This window comes from Aedes albopictus, chromosome 3 (assembly GCF_035046485.1).
Source record: "Aedes albopictus strain Foshan chromosome 3, AalbF5, whole genome shotgun sequence".
In the NCBI taxonomy this organism is placed as follows: Eukaryota; Metazoa; Arthropoda; class Insecta; order Diptera; family Culicidae; genus Aedes; species Aedes albopictus.
In genome coordinates this window covers 167,808,474-167,824,288 of record NC_085138.1, presented here as the reverse complement: position 1 = coordinate 167,824,288, position 15,815 = coordinate 167,808,474, and the positions used below count along the sequence as shown (strand labels likewise).

Genomic DNA, 15,815 nt, shown 5'->3' with positions numbered 1-15,815 from the left:
TTACGTTTCACTTACCGAATGAAATTCGATAACTGCAACAACTAACAGACGTCACATAACTGTCAGTTGCTGCAGAATGCAACCAATGTGCATTCGAAAAACATCGCATTGCAACAAAAGTGCATGCAAAAAACATCACATCGTTGATGACATTTCATTTTGACGGATAGCGGTGCGATAACTGCAAAATTGTTGCACTTAGCGGACTTGCAGTTAAAAAGCATTGCAGTTAAAGCGTTTGCACCGAGCGAACGTCTACTGTATCTGTTACTTTTGATTTTGGCTAGATACGTCGTTTGGTTTTCTCATATATCAAAACGGTGTATCTATCAGTAAAGTTGTAAACATCAAAATACAGTAGACGTTCGCTCGGTGCAAACGGTTTAACTGCAATGCTTTTTAACTGCAAGTCCGCTAAGTGCAACAATTTTGCAGTTATCGCACCGCTATCCGTCAAAAACAAAACGTCAACAGAGTTGCGATGTTTTTCGGATGCACTTCAGCTGCATTGCGATGTTTTTGAGTGCATTTTGGCTGCGTCCAACAGCATTTGACATCAGTTTGACGGCTGTCAGTCGTTGCAGTTAGCGAATTTCATTCGGTAACTGAAACGTAAACATGTTGCACTTATCGAACGTCTACTGTAGTTAGATAAGTCGTTTAGAAAAATATGCTTATGCCGTTTTTCTTTTTGATCCAGTTCCAACCTGGGTTGGAACTGGATGAGATCACAGTTTCAACCCCAACCCGATTTCGGTTTCGCTTGTACTAAAGTTTGTTTGACGTTGTTTGTTTACACATTTTCCGCCAATCCAGTTCCAACCCAGGTTAATAAAGAAAAACGGCATTAGTTAAACAAATTAAGCAATAAATCATCAAACAGTGATGTGGATTCTTCAATTAGCTTTATGAATCATGCATGCAGCAGTTAATCCGGTTTGTTTACATTCTCGAGTTACGTCGGATTGAAAAGTTATGCTTGAACTGTTCCAATTTACCTCTTGCTGTTTGAATGCGGATAACGGAGAGTGTTGACCGACAGACCGGTAACTCCGGATCACGAGAGGAGATTTCACATTTTCCCCGCACAAGTGACCTCTGCTATTTTTCCGGCACTTAGACAAGTCTGCACTAGTTCAACTAAAAATTATTCCGGTCTGGAATCCGGCAAACACTTTCAAGATGGCGAACAGAGACTTAGATGACAAACAGCAAACTGGAAAATTGTTATAACATCTAAATATTTACAGTAACCATGATGCATTGTGAGCTCGAATATGTTGAAAGTTTGAGCAAACATGTTTGTAGTCAATATTACTATGTTTGCTCAACGAATGGTAAAAGTCGAATAGTACTGCTGAATATGTATATTGTTCACATCACTATGTTACAATTACCATAAAGCATGGTAATTTTTATTGATTTGTGGTAGTTAGTTAGTTAGTTTTTATTTTTAACCAAAATTTAGAAAGAGGGAAAAGCCCCTTTGAGTGATTGCTTTTACTCTCAATGAAATCGTTCTCAAAAAGGCACAAAACCTCTTTTTCTTTTCAAAAACATTTACAAAGGTAATATAACTTAAAATAAAGGCTCAAACGGCAATTGATTTGTGGTACGTGGGAATGAATTTTTAGTTATTTTTACGATATTTGGGAATGGTAAACTTAAACATAGTGCCGTGGTTCGCAGTACTAGGATACTTTTTTTCTCAGTGTATGTATGAACATCATCTCTGGAGCAACATTTGAAAAGGGCCCAAGAGGTCTTGTGTCTTTTTTCGAAAACGCTCCGTAGGGCCTAACAGCAGCCCGCCCACGCAAATGAACACCGTTATTCGAAAGATCGATGTTTGCTCTATCTGATAACGGTCTTAGTTTTTGTGAATAAGCTGACGGGGGCTCAGGAGCGACGTGTGAAGTCATTGTTTACCAATGCTTGTATGCCCTTTTCAAATGTTGCTCCTGATCTTACATCTGATTGGAAGAACCGGATGACTGCATTGTCTGTCTGCATTGTGGCGCTGTACAGGAAACGATAGTGCATAAACGCCTTGATAAACTCAGCGAGTGCGAGAGAAAAAAAGCAAACTTTTATGCGATCCGCGACTTGGCTTAGGCAAAAAATCTCAATTCATTTCAGGGTATGTTTCAGCCTGACCACTACTGTAGTAGAAAAAATCTTATTGGAATTGATACAATGTTATTTGTTTGGTTTGTTTTATGTGATATCTAACCGGCGTTTTCACGATTCTGTGCTTATTTACCTACAAAGTTAATTTAAATTATACGTTCGTACTAATAACATATACTTTTCTCATGCATTGCTTTTTTTAAATAATGTATGTCATTCTTCTTATCTTTGTACTCATAATTCCATACTAATATTTGTTTTTTATCTTCTAATTATTTCAGTATCAAAGGATCATCTTCTAGAGCTAGAGTCACTGTTCGGCCGTGCCTTGCTGGGCCGAGCTCTCAGCCTGCTCCACGGAAAGAAACCAATCAAGCTCCTTCGAACCCCAAACGGTGCCGGTCGACTGTACGAAGTGCCCGGTTCCAAGTTCGGCGTAGTGTACAAAATCTTCCCCGGAATTAACTTTTGCACGTGTGAGTCGTTCCGCTACTGGGTCCTCCAGCAACGGCATCAAGCGACCTGCAAGCACGTACTGGCCACTAGGTTGGCCCAGGCACTCGGCCAGGCGGAAGAAGAGACCTTACCGGAAAAAGTCTACCTGGAGCTGTCCGCTGAACTGATCAAGGAGCGTATCAACCTTACGGCCACCGGTCCCGGGGAGGGACCATCCAAGTAACCGTGGACCGGACGGCCACCGACCGCACAGTTGCAGTCAATGCTCCACACGAAACCCCTGCTCGCGAAAGGAGTTTTGCACAACCGGAAAATGCTGACCCAGTCGCAGTTTTCGCAGATTCAGTTCTCCGCGGTGCTGAACAGCTACACCATGTTCTACAATGTGGCCAAGGCCATCAACTTTGTCGATGTAAGTGTGTTGGGCGAACAATATGCAATGTTATAACAGTCTTAAATGAAATTGAAATTCTGTGATAACTACAAAACTATTTTATTCAAAATACCTATCTTTCTCTGTTTCCAGAACGCCACTGTTCAACTGAGCGCCGATGGTGTGAAGGTGGTCGTCGAAGACTGCAAAACCGTCCAAGCCACCGCATACATAACAAAAGCCTGCTTCTCGGAGTACCAGATAGCCCAGCCCAGGAAACGCAAATCGATCGCGATGGACGGTGAAGACCACGAGACGGCGGACGACAACGAACCGTTGACATCGTTCGGGCTCAATCTGAAGGTGTTCACCGATTGTCTGAGTATGTTCATGGATGGGGATTACGATTCCACCATGAAGATGCTGTACAAGGGCGATGGGGCCCCGTTGGTGGTCATCCTGGAGCGGCGCTGTGAAGATGAACTTATCACCGAGTGTTCGGTCAAAACGATGGAAGCGCTGGAGATTTTGGATTACGACTTCGAAGAGGATCAGGTTTGCAGTAAGGTTAGCATCAAGGGTCAGGATTTTTTCGCCCTGCTGTCGGAGATGGATCGGAACTGCCGGGAGGTTGAGCTGTTCATCTCCCCGGACGCCCCACATTTCAAGTTCTCCACCTTCGATGAGCTGGGGTCGGAGTCGAGTTTCGAGATCACCAACAGTAGCGATATGCTGATTTCGTTTCACAGTACCGAAACGACCACTAATCGGTACCAGTTTGCCCATTTCAAGCTGGTCATGAAGACTTTGGCACTGGCGTCGAAGATTGCGCTGCGAACCAACAAGGATGGATTGCTCGGACTGCAGGTGATGATCGAAAACTCCGAAAGCTCCAACATATTCGTGGAGTACTTTGTGATGCCTCTGTGCGACGGGGACGCGAATGATACGGTCATTTCGTGTGATTGATTTTGTTTTAATTTGGGGAATAAATATTCACGAAACTAGACAATACTTAAAATACGGTGTGCCGACTATTGGTTCTACATAAACTGAAAAAAAAATATAAGGCACCGTAATCCGCTGTGATTCCTCCAGGGATTTTTACAAGAATTCTTCCAGAAATACTTCACTAAATTTTCCTAGTAATTATTGCGAGAAAGTCACTGAAGATTCCTTCAGGAATTCTTGCTGGAATTTATTCAGAAATTTCTGGTGGAGTCTTGCTTGGATTTCTCAGGCAATTATTGGAGAGTTCTCAGCTGGCAATGCTTCAAAAATCCCAACAAGAATTCCTGAAGAAATTTGTGAAGGAATCCTATCAGGAATTTCTAGTGAGATTTCAAGAGAAATTCCTAAAGGAATCGCTGAAGATATCTTTGAAGGATTCCTTGGAACAATCATTGGAAGGATTTGGATATAAAAACCTCTGGAGCAATCGCAGCAAGGATTTCTGGAGGAATCCCATCAGGCATTGCTGGAGGAAATCCAAGAAGAATTCTTCTTGGGAGTACAGAGGAGGTGGTGCGGATCTGGTGGGATGGTTAGAACACTTGACTATCACGCCGAGGACCTGGGATCGAATCCCACTCCCGACAAACTCGCAAAATGTGAGTTTCTTCCTTCGGAAGGGAAATAAAGCGTGGGTCCCGAGATGAACTAGCCTAGGGCTAAAAATCTCGTTAATACAGATAAAAAAAAAGTACAGAGGATTTCTCCTAGGATCGCTCCAGAAATTACTTTTCAAATTCCGTCAGTAATGCCGGCTAAGAATCCTCCAGAAATTCTTCTTGTCACACGTCAAAGAATTTCTAAATGGATTCACTCAAATATTCCTCTTGGCATTCCTCCGTGGATTTCTCTGAGAGGCCCTGCAGGAAATCCTTCAGAAATTACCACTGGGCTTTCTGTAGAAGTTACTTTTGTGATTTCTTCAGTGATTTTTAAAGGACTCTTCCAGAAATTTATCTTGAAATTTCCTCAAGAATGCCTGCTAGGATTTCGTCAGGAATTCTGCATGTGATTGCTTCAAAGATGTTTCCAAGGATTCTTCCAAGAACCCCTGCTGAGATTCATCCAAAGATTTCTCTCGAATTACTTTTTGAAATTCTTGTTAACCTTTCAGAACGCGCGCCTGTGTGCCCCTGAAACGGCACCGCGCTCTCGCTGTATACGACGAGCGAGGTTTTTTTTTGATAATGTTGTACTTTTTACAACAGCGCGCGTTCTGAAAGGTTAATTGGAAATTCTGAAGTCCTCTTAATAATAATACTGGCATTCCCCTTGAGATTTCTTTGGGAATTTCTGTTGGGATTGCGCCCAGAATGCTGCTGGAGTTTCTCCAGAAATTCGTATTGGGAATCCTTAATTTTAAAGTGCAATGTTCATGGCAATTATTGTAAAAAATACTGTCTGGAGATGCTTGAGAAACCCCTGAAGTAGAAATCCTGGTAGTCCTGAATTCTTGGAGGAATTTCTCCAGCAATCCGAGCACATATTTCTAAAGAACCCGATCTAACCTTCCTCTAGAAATTCTTGTTGGGATTGCTCCAGTAGTTTGTTGGGATTCCAAGATATAGCTATATGTATGTAGTTTGTTCAGTATAACCGAACTGTTACTGTACAACTGTAATTTTACGGCTCATGGCTTGTGAAGACATACAACTGGTTGAATTTCGAAGGTCATACATACCAACAGGGGCTACAAAACAGTGCGTCGATAAGAAGAGCGTTCAACATAGCTCTAGTCGCCACAAGTTCCTACCGCATGCTTCCACGGGTCAAGCGATGACAAAGACCGCCAGCTAAGAGTTGTGTGCTTAGCTGGTAGTGCAGCCTGGGCACTGTTGTCCTTCTGACTTCAGCTAGATTGAGGAGGTACGACCCGAGCGTCTGTTCACCAAGGAGGAGCGGCTCAAACAGCGTCTGTTCTGGCATCCAGCGGCCGAGTAAGAAATGCTGCATCACGCCCAGCTAGATCCGAGGTGGTAGCCCCATCAGCGTGGTCGTCCCAGTTTTGGTTGGGATGTTAAACACAGAACTGGTACAATGGCGCTCCGACGAGACAGGAGTGTTGGAGTAGGCCCAATAAGCCACCTGTAAAAATCCCCATTTCGAATAACATAGGAGAAAATACGACTCGATTCAATCGGCGAAGACCCACAAGACGGAAAAAGGATTACGATTTGAAACTTAGACCATGGAGTTGCAAGTCACTTGGTTTCGCAGAATGTGACAGGATTATCTATGACGAACTACATCCCCGCAACATCGACATCGTGGCGTTGCAGGAACTTTGTTGGACTGGACAGAAAGTGTGGAAAAGCGGGCATCGAGCGGCTACCTTCTACCAAAGCTGCGGCACCACCAATGAACTGGGAACATGATTTATAGTGTTGGGCAAGATGCGGCAACGTGTGATCGGGTGGCAGCCGATCAACGCAAGGATGTGCATGTTGAGAGTTAAGGGCCGTTTCTTTAACTACATCATCATCAACGTGCACTGTCGACACGAAGGGAGACCTAATGACGAGAAAGAAACGTTCTACGCGCAGTTAGAGCGAAAATACGATGGTTGCTCGCCGCGTGACTTGAAAAATCGTTTTCGGCGACTAGAACGCGCAAGTTGAAAGGGAGGAAATGTACAGACCGGTAATCGGGCGAAACAGCCTGCACGCCGTATTGAATGATAACGGCCAGCGTACCAGGATACGTAAGCTTTGCAGCCTCCCGTGGTATGGTCCGAGGTAGTCCGAAGCACCTTCTTCCCCTGCAAAGATATCCACAAAGCGACCTGGAGATCACCCGACCATCAAACAGAAATACCAAATCGACCACGCTCTAATCGACGGTAAATTCTTCTCGGATATAACCAATCCGATCCGCCATAGGTAGTACCTCGGCTACAGCACTAGGCTTCGCGACTCCGAATCACAGAAACGACTGGTACGACGGCGAATGTGAACAGTTGAAAAACGAGAAGAATGCAGCATGGGCGATAATGTAGCAACACCGTACGGGAGCGAATGAGGCACGTTACAGACAGGCGCGGAACAGGCAGAACTCAGTCTTCCGAAGGAAGAAGCGCCAGCAGGGAGAATGAGATCGTGTAACGATGGAAGAGCTGTACCGCCCTAAGGATACACAGAAGTTCTAAGAGAAATTGAACCGGTCGCGCAGAGTCTTGTGCCACAAGTCGACATGTGCCGAGACAACCACGGGAATCCTCGGGCAGCATTACGATAAGCACCTCAATGGCGACGTTGCAAGCACCGAAGGTGGCGTGCTAACTGATCTAGGAGTACGTGCACACGACGAAAGATTTCCAGTCCCTAACCTACAAGAGATTGAGGAGGTTGGCCGATTGAAAACAATAAAGCCGCTGGAGCAGATCAACTGCCAAGCGAGCTTCTAAAATACGGTGGAGAAGCACTGTTGAGAGCACTACACTGGATCATAACCAAGATTTGGGAGGAGGAAGTATTACCGGAGGAATGGATGGAAGATATCGTGTGTCCCATCTACAAAAAGGGCGACAAGTTGGATTGCGGGAACTACCGCGCGATCACACTACTGAGCGCTGCCTACAAGGTACTCTCTCAAATTTTATGCCACCGTCTATCATCGATTGCAAGAGAGTTCGTGGGCCAATATCATGGGTAAACGCACTACGACAGATCAGATGTTCTCCATCCGCCAGGTGTTGCAGAAATGCCGCGAATACAACGTGCCCACTGCCCACACATCACTTGTTCATCGATTTCAAATCGGCGTATGATACAATCGATCGAGAACAGCTTTGGCAGATTATGCACGAATACGGATTCTCGGATAAACTGATATGATTAATCAAGACGACGATGGATCGAGTGATGTGCGTAGTTTGAGTATCAGGGACACTCTCGAGTCCTTTCGAATCTCGCAGAGGGTTACGGCAAGGTGATGTAATAAGGAGATCGGGGATAAAAACGAGTGGAACGATTTTCAAGAAGTCTGTTCACTTGCTTGGTTTCACTGATGATGTCTGGCAAATTTGAGACGGTGGCGGAAACGTACATCCTTCTAAAGAATGAAGCCAGGCGAATCGGATTACATAGTCGTTAATGTGTCGAAGATAAAGTACATGATGGCAAAGAGCTCCAGGGAAGAATCATCGCGCCCGCCACCCCGAATTTCTACCGACGGTGATGAAATCGAAGCGGTTGAAGAATTCTGTACTTTTTTTTTGTCTGTATTAACGAGATTTTTAACCCTAGGCTAGTTCATCTCGGGACCCACGTTTTACTTCCCTTCCGAAGGAAGAACCTACATTTTGTGAGTATGTCGGGAGTGGGATTCGATCCCAGGTCCTCGGAGTGATAGTCAAGTGTTCTAACCACCACACACGGTCCGCTCCACTAGAATTCTGTACTTCGTGTACTTGGACTCACTGGTGACCGCCGACAACGACACCAGCAGTGAAATTCAGAGACGCATTGTGGCAGGAGATCCAGCTTACTTTGAATTTTGCGAACAAAGTTCGCCGTTACACGAAGTTAACTATTGCCGTTTGAGATCACAGTTTCAACCCCAACCCGATTTCGGTTTCGCTTGTACTAAAGTTTGGTTGACGTCGTTTGTTTACACATTTTCCGCCAATCCAGTTCCAACCCAGGTTAAAAAAGAAAAACGGCATATGTATTTACAAAACGCTGATTAGACCGGTAATCCTCTATGGGCACGAAGCATGGACTCTACGTGCAGAGGACCAACGCGTCCTTGGGATCCTCGAACGGAAGGTGCTGCGTACCATCTACGACGGACTGCAGATGGAAGACGGGAATCGGAGAGGGCGAATGAACCAGGCGAATGCATAAGCTGCTGAGAGATTCGGCCGGTATTGAAAACGTGGTGCGCAGCGAGCTAGGTGGGTCGATCAAGTGGAGGACGACTTGCGGATCCTTCACAGAGTGCGGAACTGTTGACACACAGCCATGGAATGTTATATTAGAGTTATTTTATTCCCATCTCCAGATTTAGCAAAAGCAGTTATAAGATAGGTAAAGACGAAAACGTTGCAGGTAGTAAATCTAGTCTGGCTATCTTCTGTTACGGTACTCATTCCTCCTTTTGTTTCCACCACCACCGCCGCCGCCGCCTCTGTCCCGAGAGAACAGATCGCCATCGTTGCGATCCCGGCCGGAATAATTATCCCGGTCCCTATCGCTTCCTCCCCGGTTGTCTCTGTTGTCCCTCGAGTAAGGCTTCTGTTGCTGGTGCTGCTGCTGCCGGTCGTTACGGTTCATCTTGTTCTGCTGCATATGCTGCGGCATATGGCCCATGTTGAGCAGAGCCTGTTGACTCAGCTGGTTAATCATCCCCTGCATCATCTGGGTCATGGCCCCCGGGCTCATGTTGGCGAATTGAAGCTGAGCCAAGTTTGGCATGTTTCCTAGATTCATCTGTTGCTGCTGCTGCTGCTGCTGCGGTTGTTGTTGCTGATGGTGGCCTCGGTTCTGCTGCGGATTATTTACCTTCGGGGAACCTGCATTCTGTCCGTTCTTGCTCTTCTTGTGTATCGTTAGCTGCCGGTTGAACAATCTGGTTCCGTCGAATATGTTGATGGCGTATTCCACCGATGAACCGTGGGCATAAGTTATAAATGCGAACGACCGGGGCCGCTTGTCTTTGTCCTGGGGAATCTTCACCATCTCCACTGGGCCGGCCTGTAAAATGTTTCCAAACTGATGCAAATCTTCTCAATCACCAATCCTGATGGAAAAACATACCTGCAGGAACAACTCGTACAGAAGCTCCTCCGTCACTTTCTCCGCGAGATTACCGCACCACAATGTGCGCTCGTCCTCTTCGCTCATTTTGGCGGCGTGGTTTAAAAGTTTTACACCAATTCAGAAGCAGAAAAATACTTACAAGTCGCAATCCGAAAACAGTTCGTAAAACAACGCGAAGGAATCCACGATCTCCGTAAAAATCCGTACAATTTTGCGTTCCGCTCGCCCCGATCCGGGTCGGCTGTTGTTTTGGTACACAAAATTATGACAGTTCGATGTTTTCTATGTTTTTTTTTGCGCTGCCTGCTGTGCTCACTTTTCGACATGGCACTAAAAAACCACAATTTTCTTGAAATTTTTATTCAGCAGATAATTTTCCGCGTTTCAAAATTTTTCTTCGAGTTTTATTTTCACAGTCGCATCTCAACAAGCAAGCAAAGGCTAATCGAAGAAAATCCGTGAAAATTCCGCCGGAAAATGGATCAAATCGATGACGAACTTCTGAATTCGATAGTGGTAAGCTGGCGCAATTGAATGTGTAAAGAAAAGAGAAACAGTTGGTGCAATATTTGGGCTTATTTTGCAGGAGGAGGTAGAGAAGGAAATTTCGTACGATGTCCTGTTGGAACGCCAGAAGATACTGTTGCTGACCCGACGAGAGATCGAAGATTGGAAACGGATTGTTTATGGTGAGTATTTAGGTTGAGGATTTTGAAACAAATGCATCTAAAACTTAAAAAAAATCCTAAAATCGTCTTTACAGTAGACATTTCATGATTGCAACATGCTTACCTTTCACTTACAGAAGACATTTGCTAGGTGCAAGCGTTTTAGTTGCAATGCTTTTTATTAAGTAGATGTTCGCTCGGTGCAAACGGTTTAACTCGTGGTTTAACTGCATTGCTTTTTAACTGAAAATCCGCTAACTGCAACAATTTTGCAGTTTTCGCACCGCTTTCCGTCCAAATGAAATGTCAACAGCGATACAGTAGACATTCGGTCGGTGCAAATGCTTTAACTGCAAGTCCGCTAAGTGCAACAATTTTGCAGTTATCGCACCGCTGTAGTAGACTTCGATAACTGCAACATGTTTACGTCTCACTTATGCCTGGTTTAGACAGTGCAAGTGACTTGATTCAAGTGAATGGAAAATGCCCAATTGAATGCGAATTGAACGTGTAAACACCACCATTCATCTCACATGAGCAACTCACTTGACTTGAACGAAAGTTGAACATGTTGAACTTTTTCATTCAAGTCAAACGAAATCGTCTCACTTGCCCCGTCTAAACCGGCGATTCATGTGAGCTGAATTCAAGTCATCTGTCAGTGAGATGAATTCAATTCAGTTTGCTTACACTCCGCACGAGTTGAACAATGTAAACACTTGCTTCAACTGAGATGCATTCAAGAGCATTCAAGTGAACACTCAAGTCATTTGCTCAGTCTAAACACATCATTCCATTGGATTGAACATCTTTGAGAAGTTAGCAAGTGGAATGTTCGTTTCAGTTGAACAATGTAAACCAGGCATTACCGAATAAAATTCGATAACTGCAACAATTGACAGACGTAAAAGAACTGTCAGTTGCTGCAGAATGCAGTCAATGTGCATACGGAAAACATCGCATTGCAGCAAAAGTGCATGCGAAAACATCGCATCGCTGTTGACATTTCATTTTGACGGATAGCGGTGCGATAACTGCAAAATTGTTGCACTTAGCGGACTTGCACTTAAAAAGCATTGCAGTTAAAGCGTTTGCACCGAGCGAACGTCTACTGTATCGAATTTCATCAGGTAAGTGGAACGTAAACATATTGAACTTATCGAACGTCTACTGTACAGTAGACGTTCGCTCGGTGCAAACGCTATACAGTAAACGTTCGCTCGGTGCAAACGCTTTAACTGCAATGCTTTTTAAGTGCAAGTCCGCTAAGTGCAACAATTTTGCAGTTATCGCACCGCTATCCGTCAAAATGAAATGTCAACAGCGATGGATGTTTTTCGCATGCACTTTCGCTGTAATGCGATGTTTTCCGTATGCACATTGACTGCATTCTGCAGCAACCGATAGTTCTTTGACGTCTGTCAGTTGTTGCAGTTATCGAATTTCATTCCGTAAGTGAAACGTAAAGTTTTGCAGTTATCAAACGTCTACTGTAATTGCAATGCTTTTTAAGTGCAAGTCCGATAAGTGCAACAATTTTGCAGTTATCGCATCGCTATCCGTCAAAATGAAATGCCAACAGAGATGCGATGTTTTTCGCATGCACTTTCGCTGCAATGCGATGTTTTCCGTGCACATTGACTGCATTCTGCAGCAACTAACAATTCTTTGACGTCTGTCAGTTGCTGCAATTGGCTTTTTTAACGGTGTTGAGATAATTCGATATTCTGAATCTGCATGTCAAACTGAGCCGAAATCCAAATTTTCATGAATTTTGGAGCCCGGGAACCTATTTAATAATCATTATGAAGTTTGTATGGGAGCGATTTGTCGGATCACCCCTCGTCACAGTTTGTACTGAGCGGAGCTGTCAAACGGTTGCACAGCTGTCAAAAGGTGATTTCAAAAAAATTCTTTGAAATTGATTTTAGGTACCAAAATAAGGTTCTGAAAATCTGGAAAAAATCATAGTGGCTCAGAAAAAGGTGCTCTTTCGTATAAAATCGAAAAACCAATATATTTTTCAAAATTTAAAAACCCAATTATCGAATTTCACTCGGTAAGTGAAAACGTGAACATGTTGCACTTATCGAACGTCTACCGTATTTCAATTCCCGGACGAACTCCTGAACGCGATTTTCTGAGGAACTCGTGGAGAAATTCCCAGAGTAACTCTTGGAGTAATTCCCGGAGGAACTCCTGAAGCAATTTTCGGAAGAACATCTGGAAAAATGCGTTGCGTTGCGTTGTAACGGAGTAATTCGTAGATTGCATACTGAAAGTTGTCATGTTAAAACTTTAATACACCTATTCTAATTGCTTATGGAATGCTGTTTAGGAAGAAACAGCTATCCAATCAGAGGTTTAAGTAAAAAAGACATGAAAACTTCCATTGCCGGCCACGCCCATCTTCTCCGTTTCGAGGAAAGGAAAGGATGTGATGATATGACACCTACAATGAAAGGCCAGCGACTCACCGGCGCCCCCATAGGTGTCAAGGAATTGGATATTTGGAATGGGTTGATTGGGGATTCACTATAAGCGAGTGATGCGGCAAGATTCAGATTGTGTAAGGGCCGATTTCTTCACCCTGACTTAGGCATTAAGCCAGGTTTAACTATATGGGTAAGCCTAGCTTACGAGTTAAGCCGAGGTGAAGAAATCGGCCCTAAGTGTATTGAGTTGATCATGTTAGATGTGTTGATGTGAGTGTAAGTGATTTTTTAACATCAACGTTGGGAGTGACGGAAGAACATCTGGAAAAATGCTCGGAGAAACTCCAGGAACCATTTTCAGAATAACTTCTGAAACAATTCTTGGAGGAGTTCTCGGAGGAACTGCTCGAGGAAGTCTCTAAAGTGGAGAAGTTTCCGGAGAAACTCATGGAGAATTTCCTTGAGCAATTCCCGGCGGAACTCCTGGGGAAAATCACGGTTGCATCTCTTGAAGCAATTCTGGATGGAACTCCTGTAATAATTTCCGGAGGATCAATTCCCGGTAGTACTCCTGGAGTAATGCTCAGAGGAACTCCTGGAGGAGTTTGCGAGGAAACTCCTGGAGTAATTTCTGAAGGAATTCCCGAAAGAGCTCGTGGAGGAATGCCCAAAGGAATTCTTGTTGGAACTCATACAAGAATTCCAGAAAAACTTAGAGAATTTCCCGGAGGAACTTCTGGAAGATCTCCCGGAAAATTCCCGGAGGACTTCCCAGAGGAACTCGTAGAATATTTCCTCGCTTACTGCAATGTTATTTTTAACGCACGAAAAAGACACCATTACCAACAACTAGGGTTTTTTTTTATTTGTTTAATTTCAGAAACTAACCGATGCCGCGAACAGTATCTCCGAGAATACCGTCTCGCTCGGAAGCAGATACGGGAGTTGTACAATCCGATCAACCGGATTAATGATCCATCTCTGGAAGCAATCATTGACCAGCATCTCGGCCAATGGATGGAAAACGATGGCAAACCAGTCGATCACCAACCGGAGATCGCGAGAATGCGAGCGAAGATCGAACGTATGAAGCAGCGTATTCAGACCTACGAGGACTCTTACGAGCAAATTCAGAAATCAAAAAGCCATCAGCTGGCCAAGGAAATCTCACGGAAGGTAGGTGAAGAAGAGCGAAAAATTGAAGAGCGTCAGATAGAAATCGAACATTTGTGGAAAGCGAGGCGCGTTGAAGCTAAAAAGGAATGGGAAAATGAGATGAAAATTTATGTGGAACTCTGTCGACTATACACCGAATTCGCCCAAATGGAAATGGAACAAGAAGCTATGGCGCAGAACAATGAGATTAAAAGGGCCAAGATTGTTCACCTTGGCGAGGAAATCAAGCAGGCCAAGATCGAGCAGGAGGAAGAGGCCAAGCGCCGGGAAATTGAGCTGAACGAGCGTCTGTTGATTCCGGTCAAACTTCAGCACATCACTCTCGAGGATCCCGTCTTCAAGGATCCCAATGATTTCCCGGTTCTTATCGACAAGATCGAACGCACTCGCAAAACGTACGAACATATCTTCAAGCGACCCGAGTATATGGATCTGCGTAAGCTGCGAAAGAAGAACAGGAAGATTTTGAGCAAGAGTTCTAGCCAGCTGGCACTGCTGTTCAGCGCTCCCAAGCGAAAGGATAAGTCCCGGAAAGCGTCAACTCAGCCAGCTGCTGCCAAAGTTAGTGTGGCGCCAGCTACAAAGGAGATTGCATCTAAACCGCGAAAGGAGCTTCGGCCACCGGTTAAGGAAGTGAAGGACATTTCAGTTCCGAAGCCGATGAAAATTGATCAACCGGAGGTTCAGGTCGAAAGTTCTCCGGAACCATCCCAGAAAGAACCCCCATGTCAACCATCACCGCAGTCTCCTGAAGTTTTATCGCAGAGTGTCCCACCAGCAGGCAACAGACGCAAATCGCTGGAACATAAAGAAACAAAAGCGGTTGAAGAGCAACATAAACCGGTTTGCAACATACAAGGCCAACAGATCAAACAACCGCCTGCTCCATTGATGTCCCCGCCCTGCGAACCCCAGGATAAACCGATTCAGAAGGAGCAGCCCAGAAAACGCTTATCTCGTGAAACCCCGATGTCACAGCCCTGCGCACAACCTGTTGAGCTCCAAGAGAAACCTACTCAGAAGGAACCACCCAGAAAGCGACTATCCCGTGAAACACCTATTCCTTCTTCGGCTCCTGCGCGTACCGAATCGAAAAAACCTCGTAAGGTGCAGCAGCTTTCACCGGAACCTATTCCCAAGAAAGCTATTCCCAATGAACCGCAAAAGCAATCGTTTGAATTTGATAGCGAATCGTTCAGCTTTTCGCCGGAAAAGCCTAAACGTAAAAACAAATCTAAACAGGAAGCACAACAGTATACGTCGCCTCCTTCAAATACCCAAAAATCTCAACCTCCAGCGGAACCGATGGACTTCGAAGCTGCCCCCCAACCGCAACCGCCGGAGGAAGGTGATAACTTTTCACTGGGAAGTGGTTCCCCTCCTGCTGAGGACCGTCATCGTCAATCCGGGGGTAAGGGCGACACCGGTGATTTCCTGGATTCGGTCAGTCTCAGCGGGAGCATTTCGTCGTTCGATATGGAAGATCGCGAAAGTGGCAGCGATCTGGGATTCGATTTGTCACCCGTTGGTCTGCGGACGGGCGGCAATCGTAAAGGGGGAAGCGACGCCAGCAACGAAGGGGATTCCGACTTTGATTTCCTGGCTAGTCCACCGAAGTCGGGTGGTCCAGCGGGGAAAAAGGGACAGGATAGCTTCGATTTTATGGACGGCGACGACAGCGGTACCGGATTCGATTTCTTCTAAAGGAGAGGAATTAGCCGTGGCGAATCTCTGGAAATTATACGATGTATAATTTAATTTGAGTTTTGCATGCCATTGAATGTGGCATTCACGAAAAGGACAAAAC

At 44.9% G+C, this 15,815-nt stretch overlaps 4 protein-coding genes across 4 annotated transcripts; 3 read left to right on the top strand and 1 right to left on the bottom strand.

Annotated features, from left to right (window-relative positions):
- The first annotated feature begins 2,142 nt into the window (after window positions 1-2,142).
- LOC109422518 (zinc finger SWIM domain-containing protein 7) lies at window positions 2,143-2,809 on the top strand. The gene is made up of 2 exons (XM_029856322.1): window positions 2,143-2,164; window positions 2,412-2,809. The coding sequence occupies exons 1-2, from the start codon at window positions 2,143-2,145 to the stop codon at window positions 2,807-2,809; spliced, it is 420 nt and encodes a 139-aa protein (XP_029712182.1).
- On the top strand, window positions 2,699-4,059 carry LOC109422607 (cell cycle checkpoint protein RAD1). The gene is made up of 2 exons (XM_019697411.3): window positions 2,699-2,998; window positions 3,113-4,059. Exons 1-2 carry the CDS (start codon window positions 2,849-2,851, stop codon window positions 3,926-3,928), a joined length of 966 nt encoding a protein of 321 aa, XP_019552956.2. The 5' UTR covers window positions 2,699-2,848; the 3' UTR covers window positions 3,929-4,059.
- A 4,875-nt stretch (window positions 4,060-8,934) lies between these two features.
- On the bottom strand, window positions 8,935-9,977 carry LOC109422611 (RNA-binding protein 7). The gene is made up of 2 exons (XM_019697418.3): window positions 9,727-9,977; window positions 8,935-9,663 (listed from the first exon to the last, which is right to left on the bottom strand). Exons 1-2 carry the CDS (start codon window positions 9,811-9,813, stop codon window positions 9,037-9,039), a joined length of 714 nt encoding a protein of 237 aa, XP_019552963.2. The 5' UTR covers window positions 9,814-9,977; the 3' UTR covers window positions 8,935-9,036.
- Window positions 9,978-10,109: 132 nt separating this feature from the next.
- LOC134291939 (serine/arginine repetitive matrix protein 1-like) lies at window positions 10,110-15,815 on the top strand. Its single transcript, XM_062860410.1, has 3 exons — window positions 10,110-10,245; window positions 10,316-10,418; window positions 13,713-15,815. The coding sequence occupies exons 1-3, from the start codon at window positions 10,207-10,209 to the stop codon at window positions 15,710-15,712; spliced, it is 2,142 nt and encodes a 713-aa protein (XP_062716394.1). The 5' UTR covers window positions 10,110-10,206; the 3' UTR covers window positions 15,713-15,815.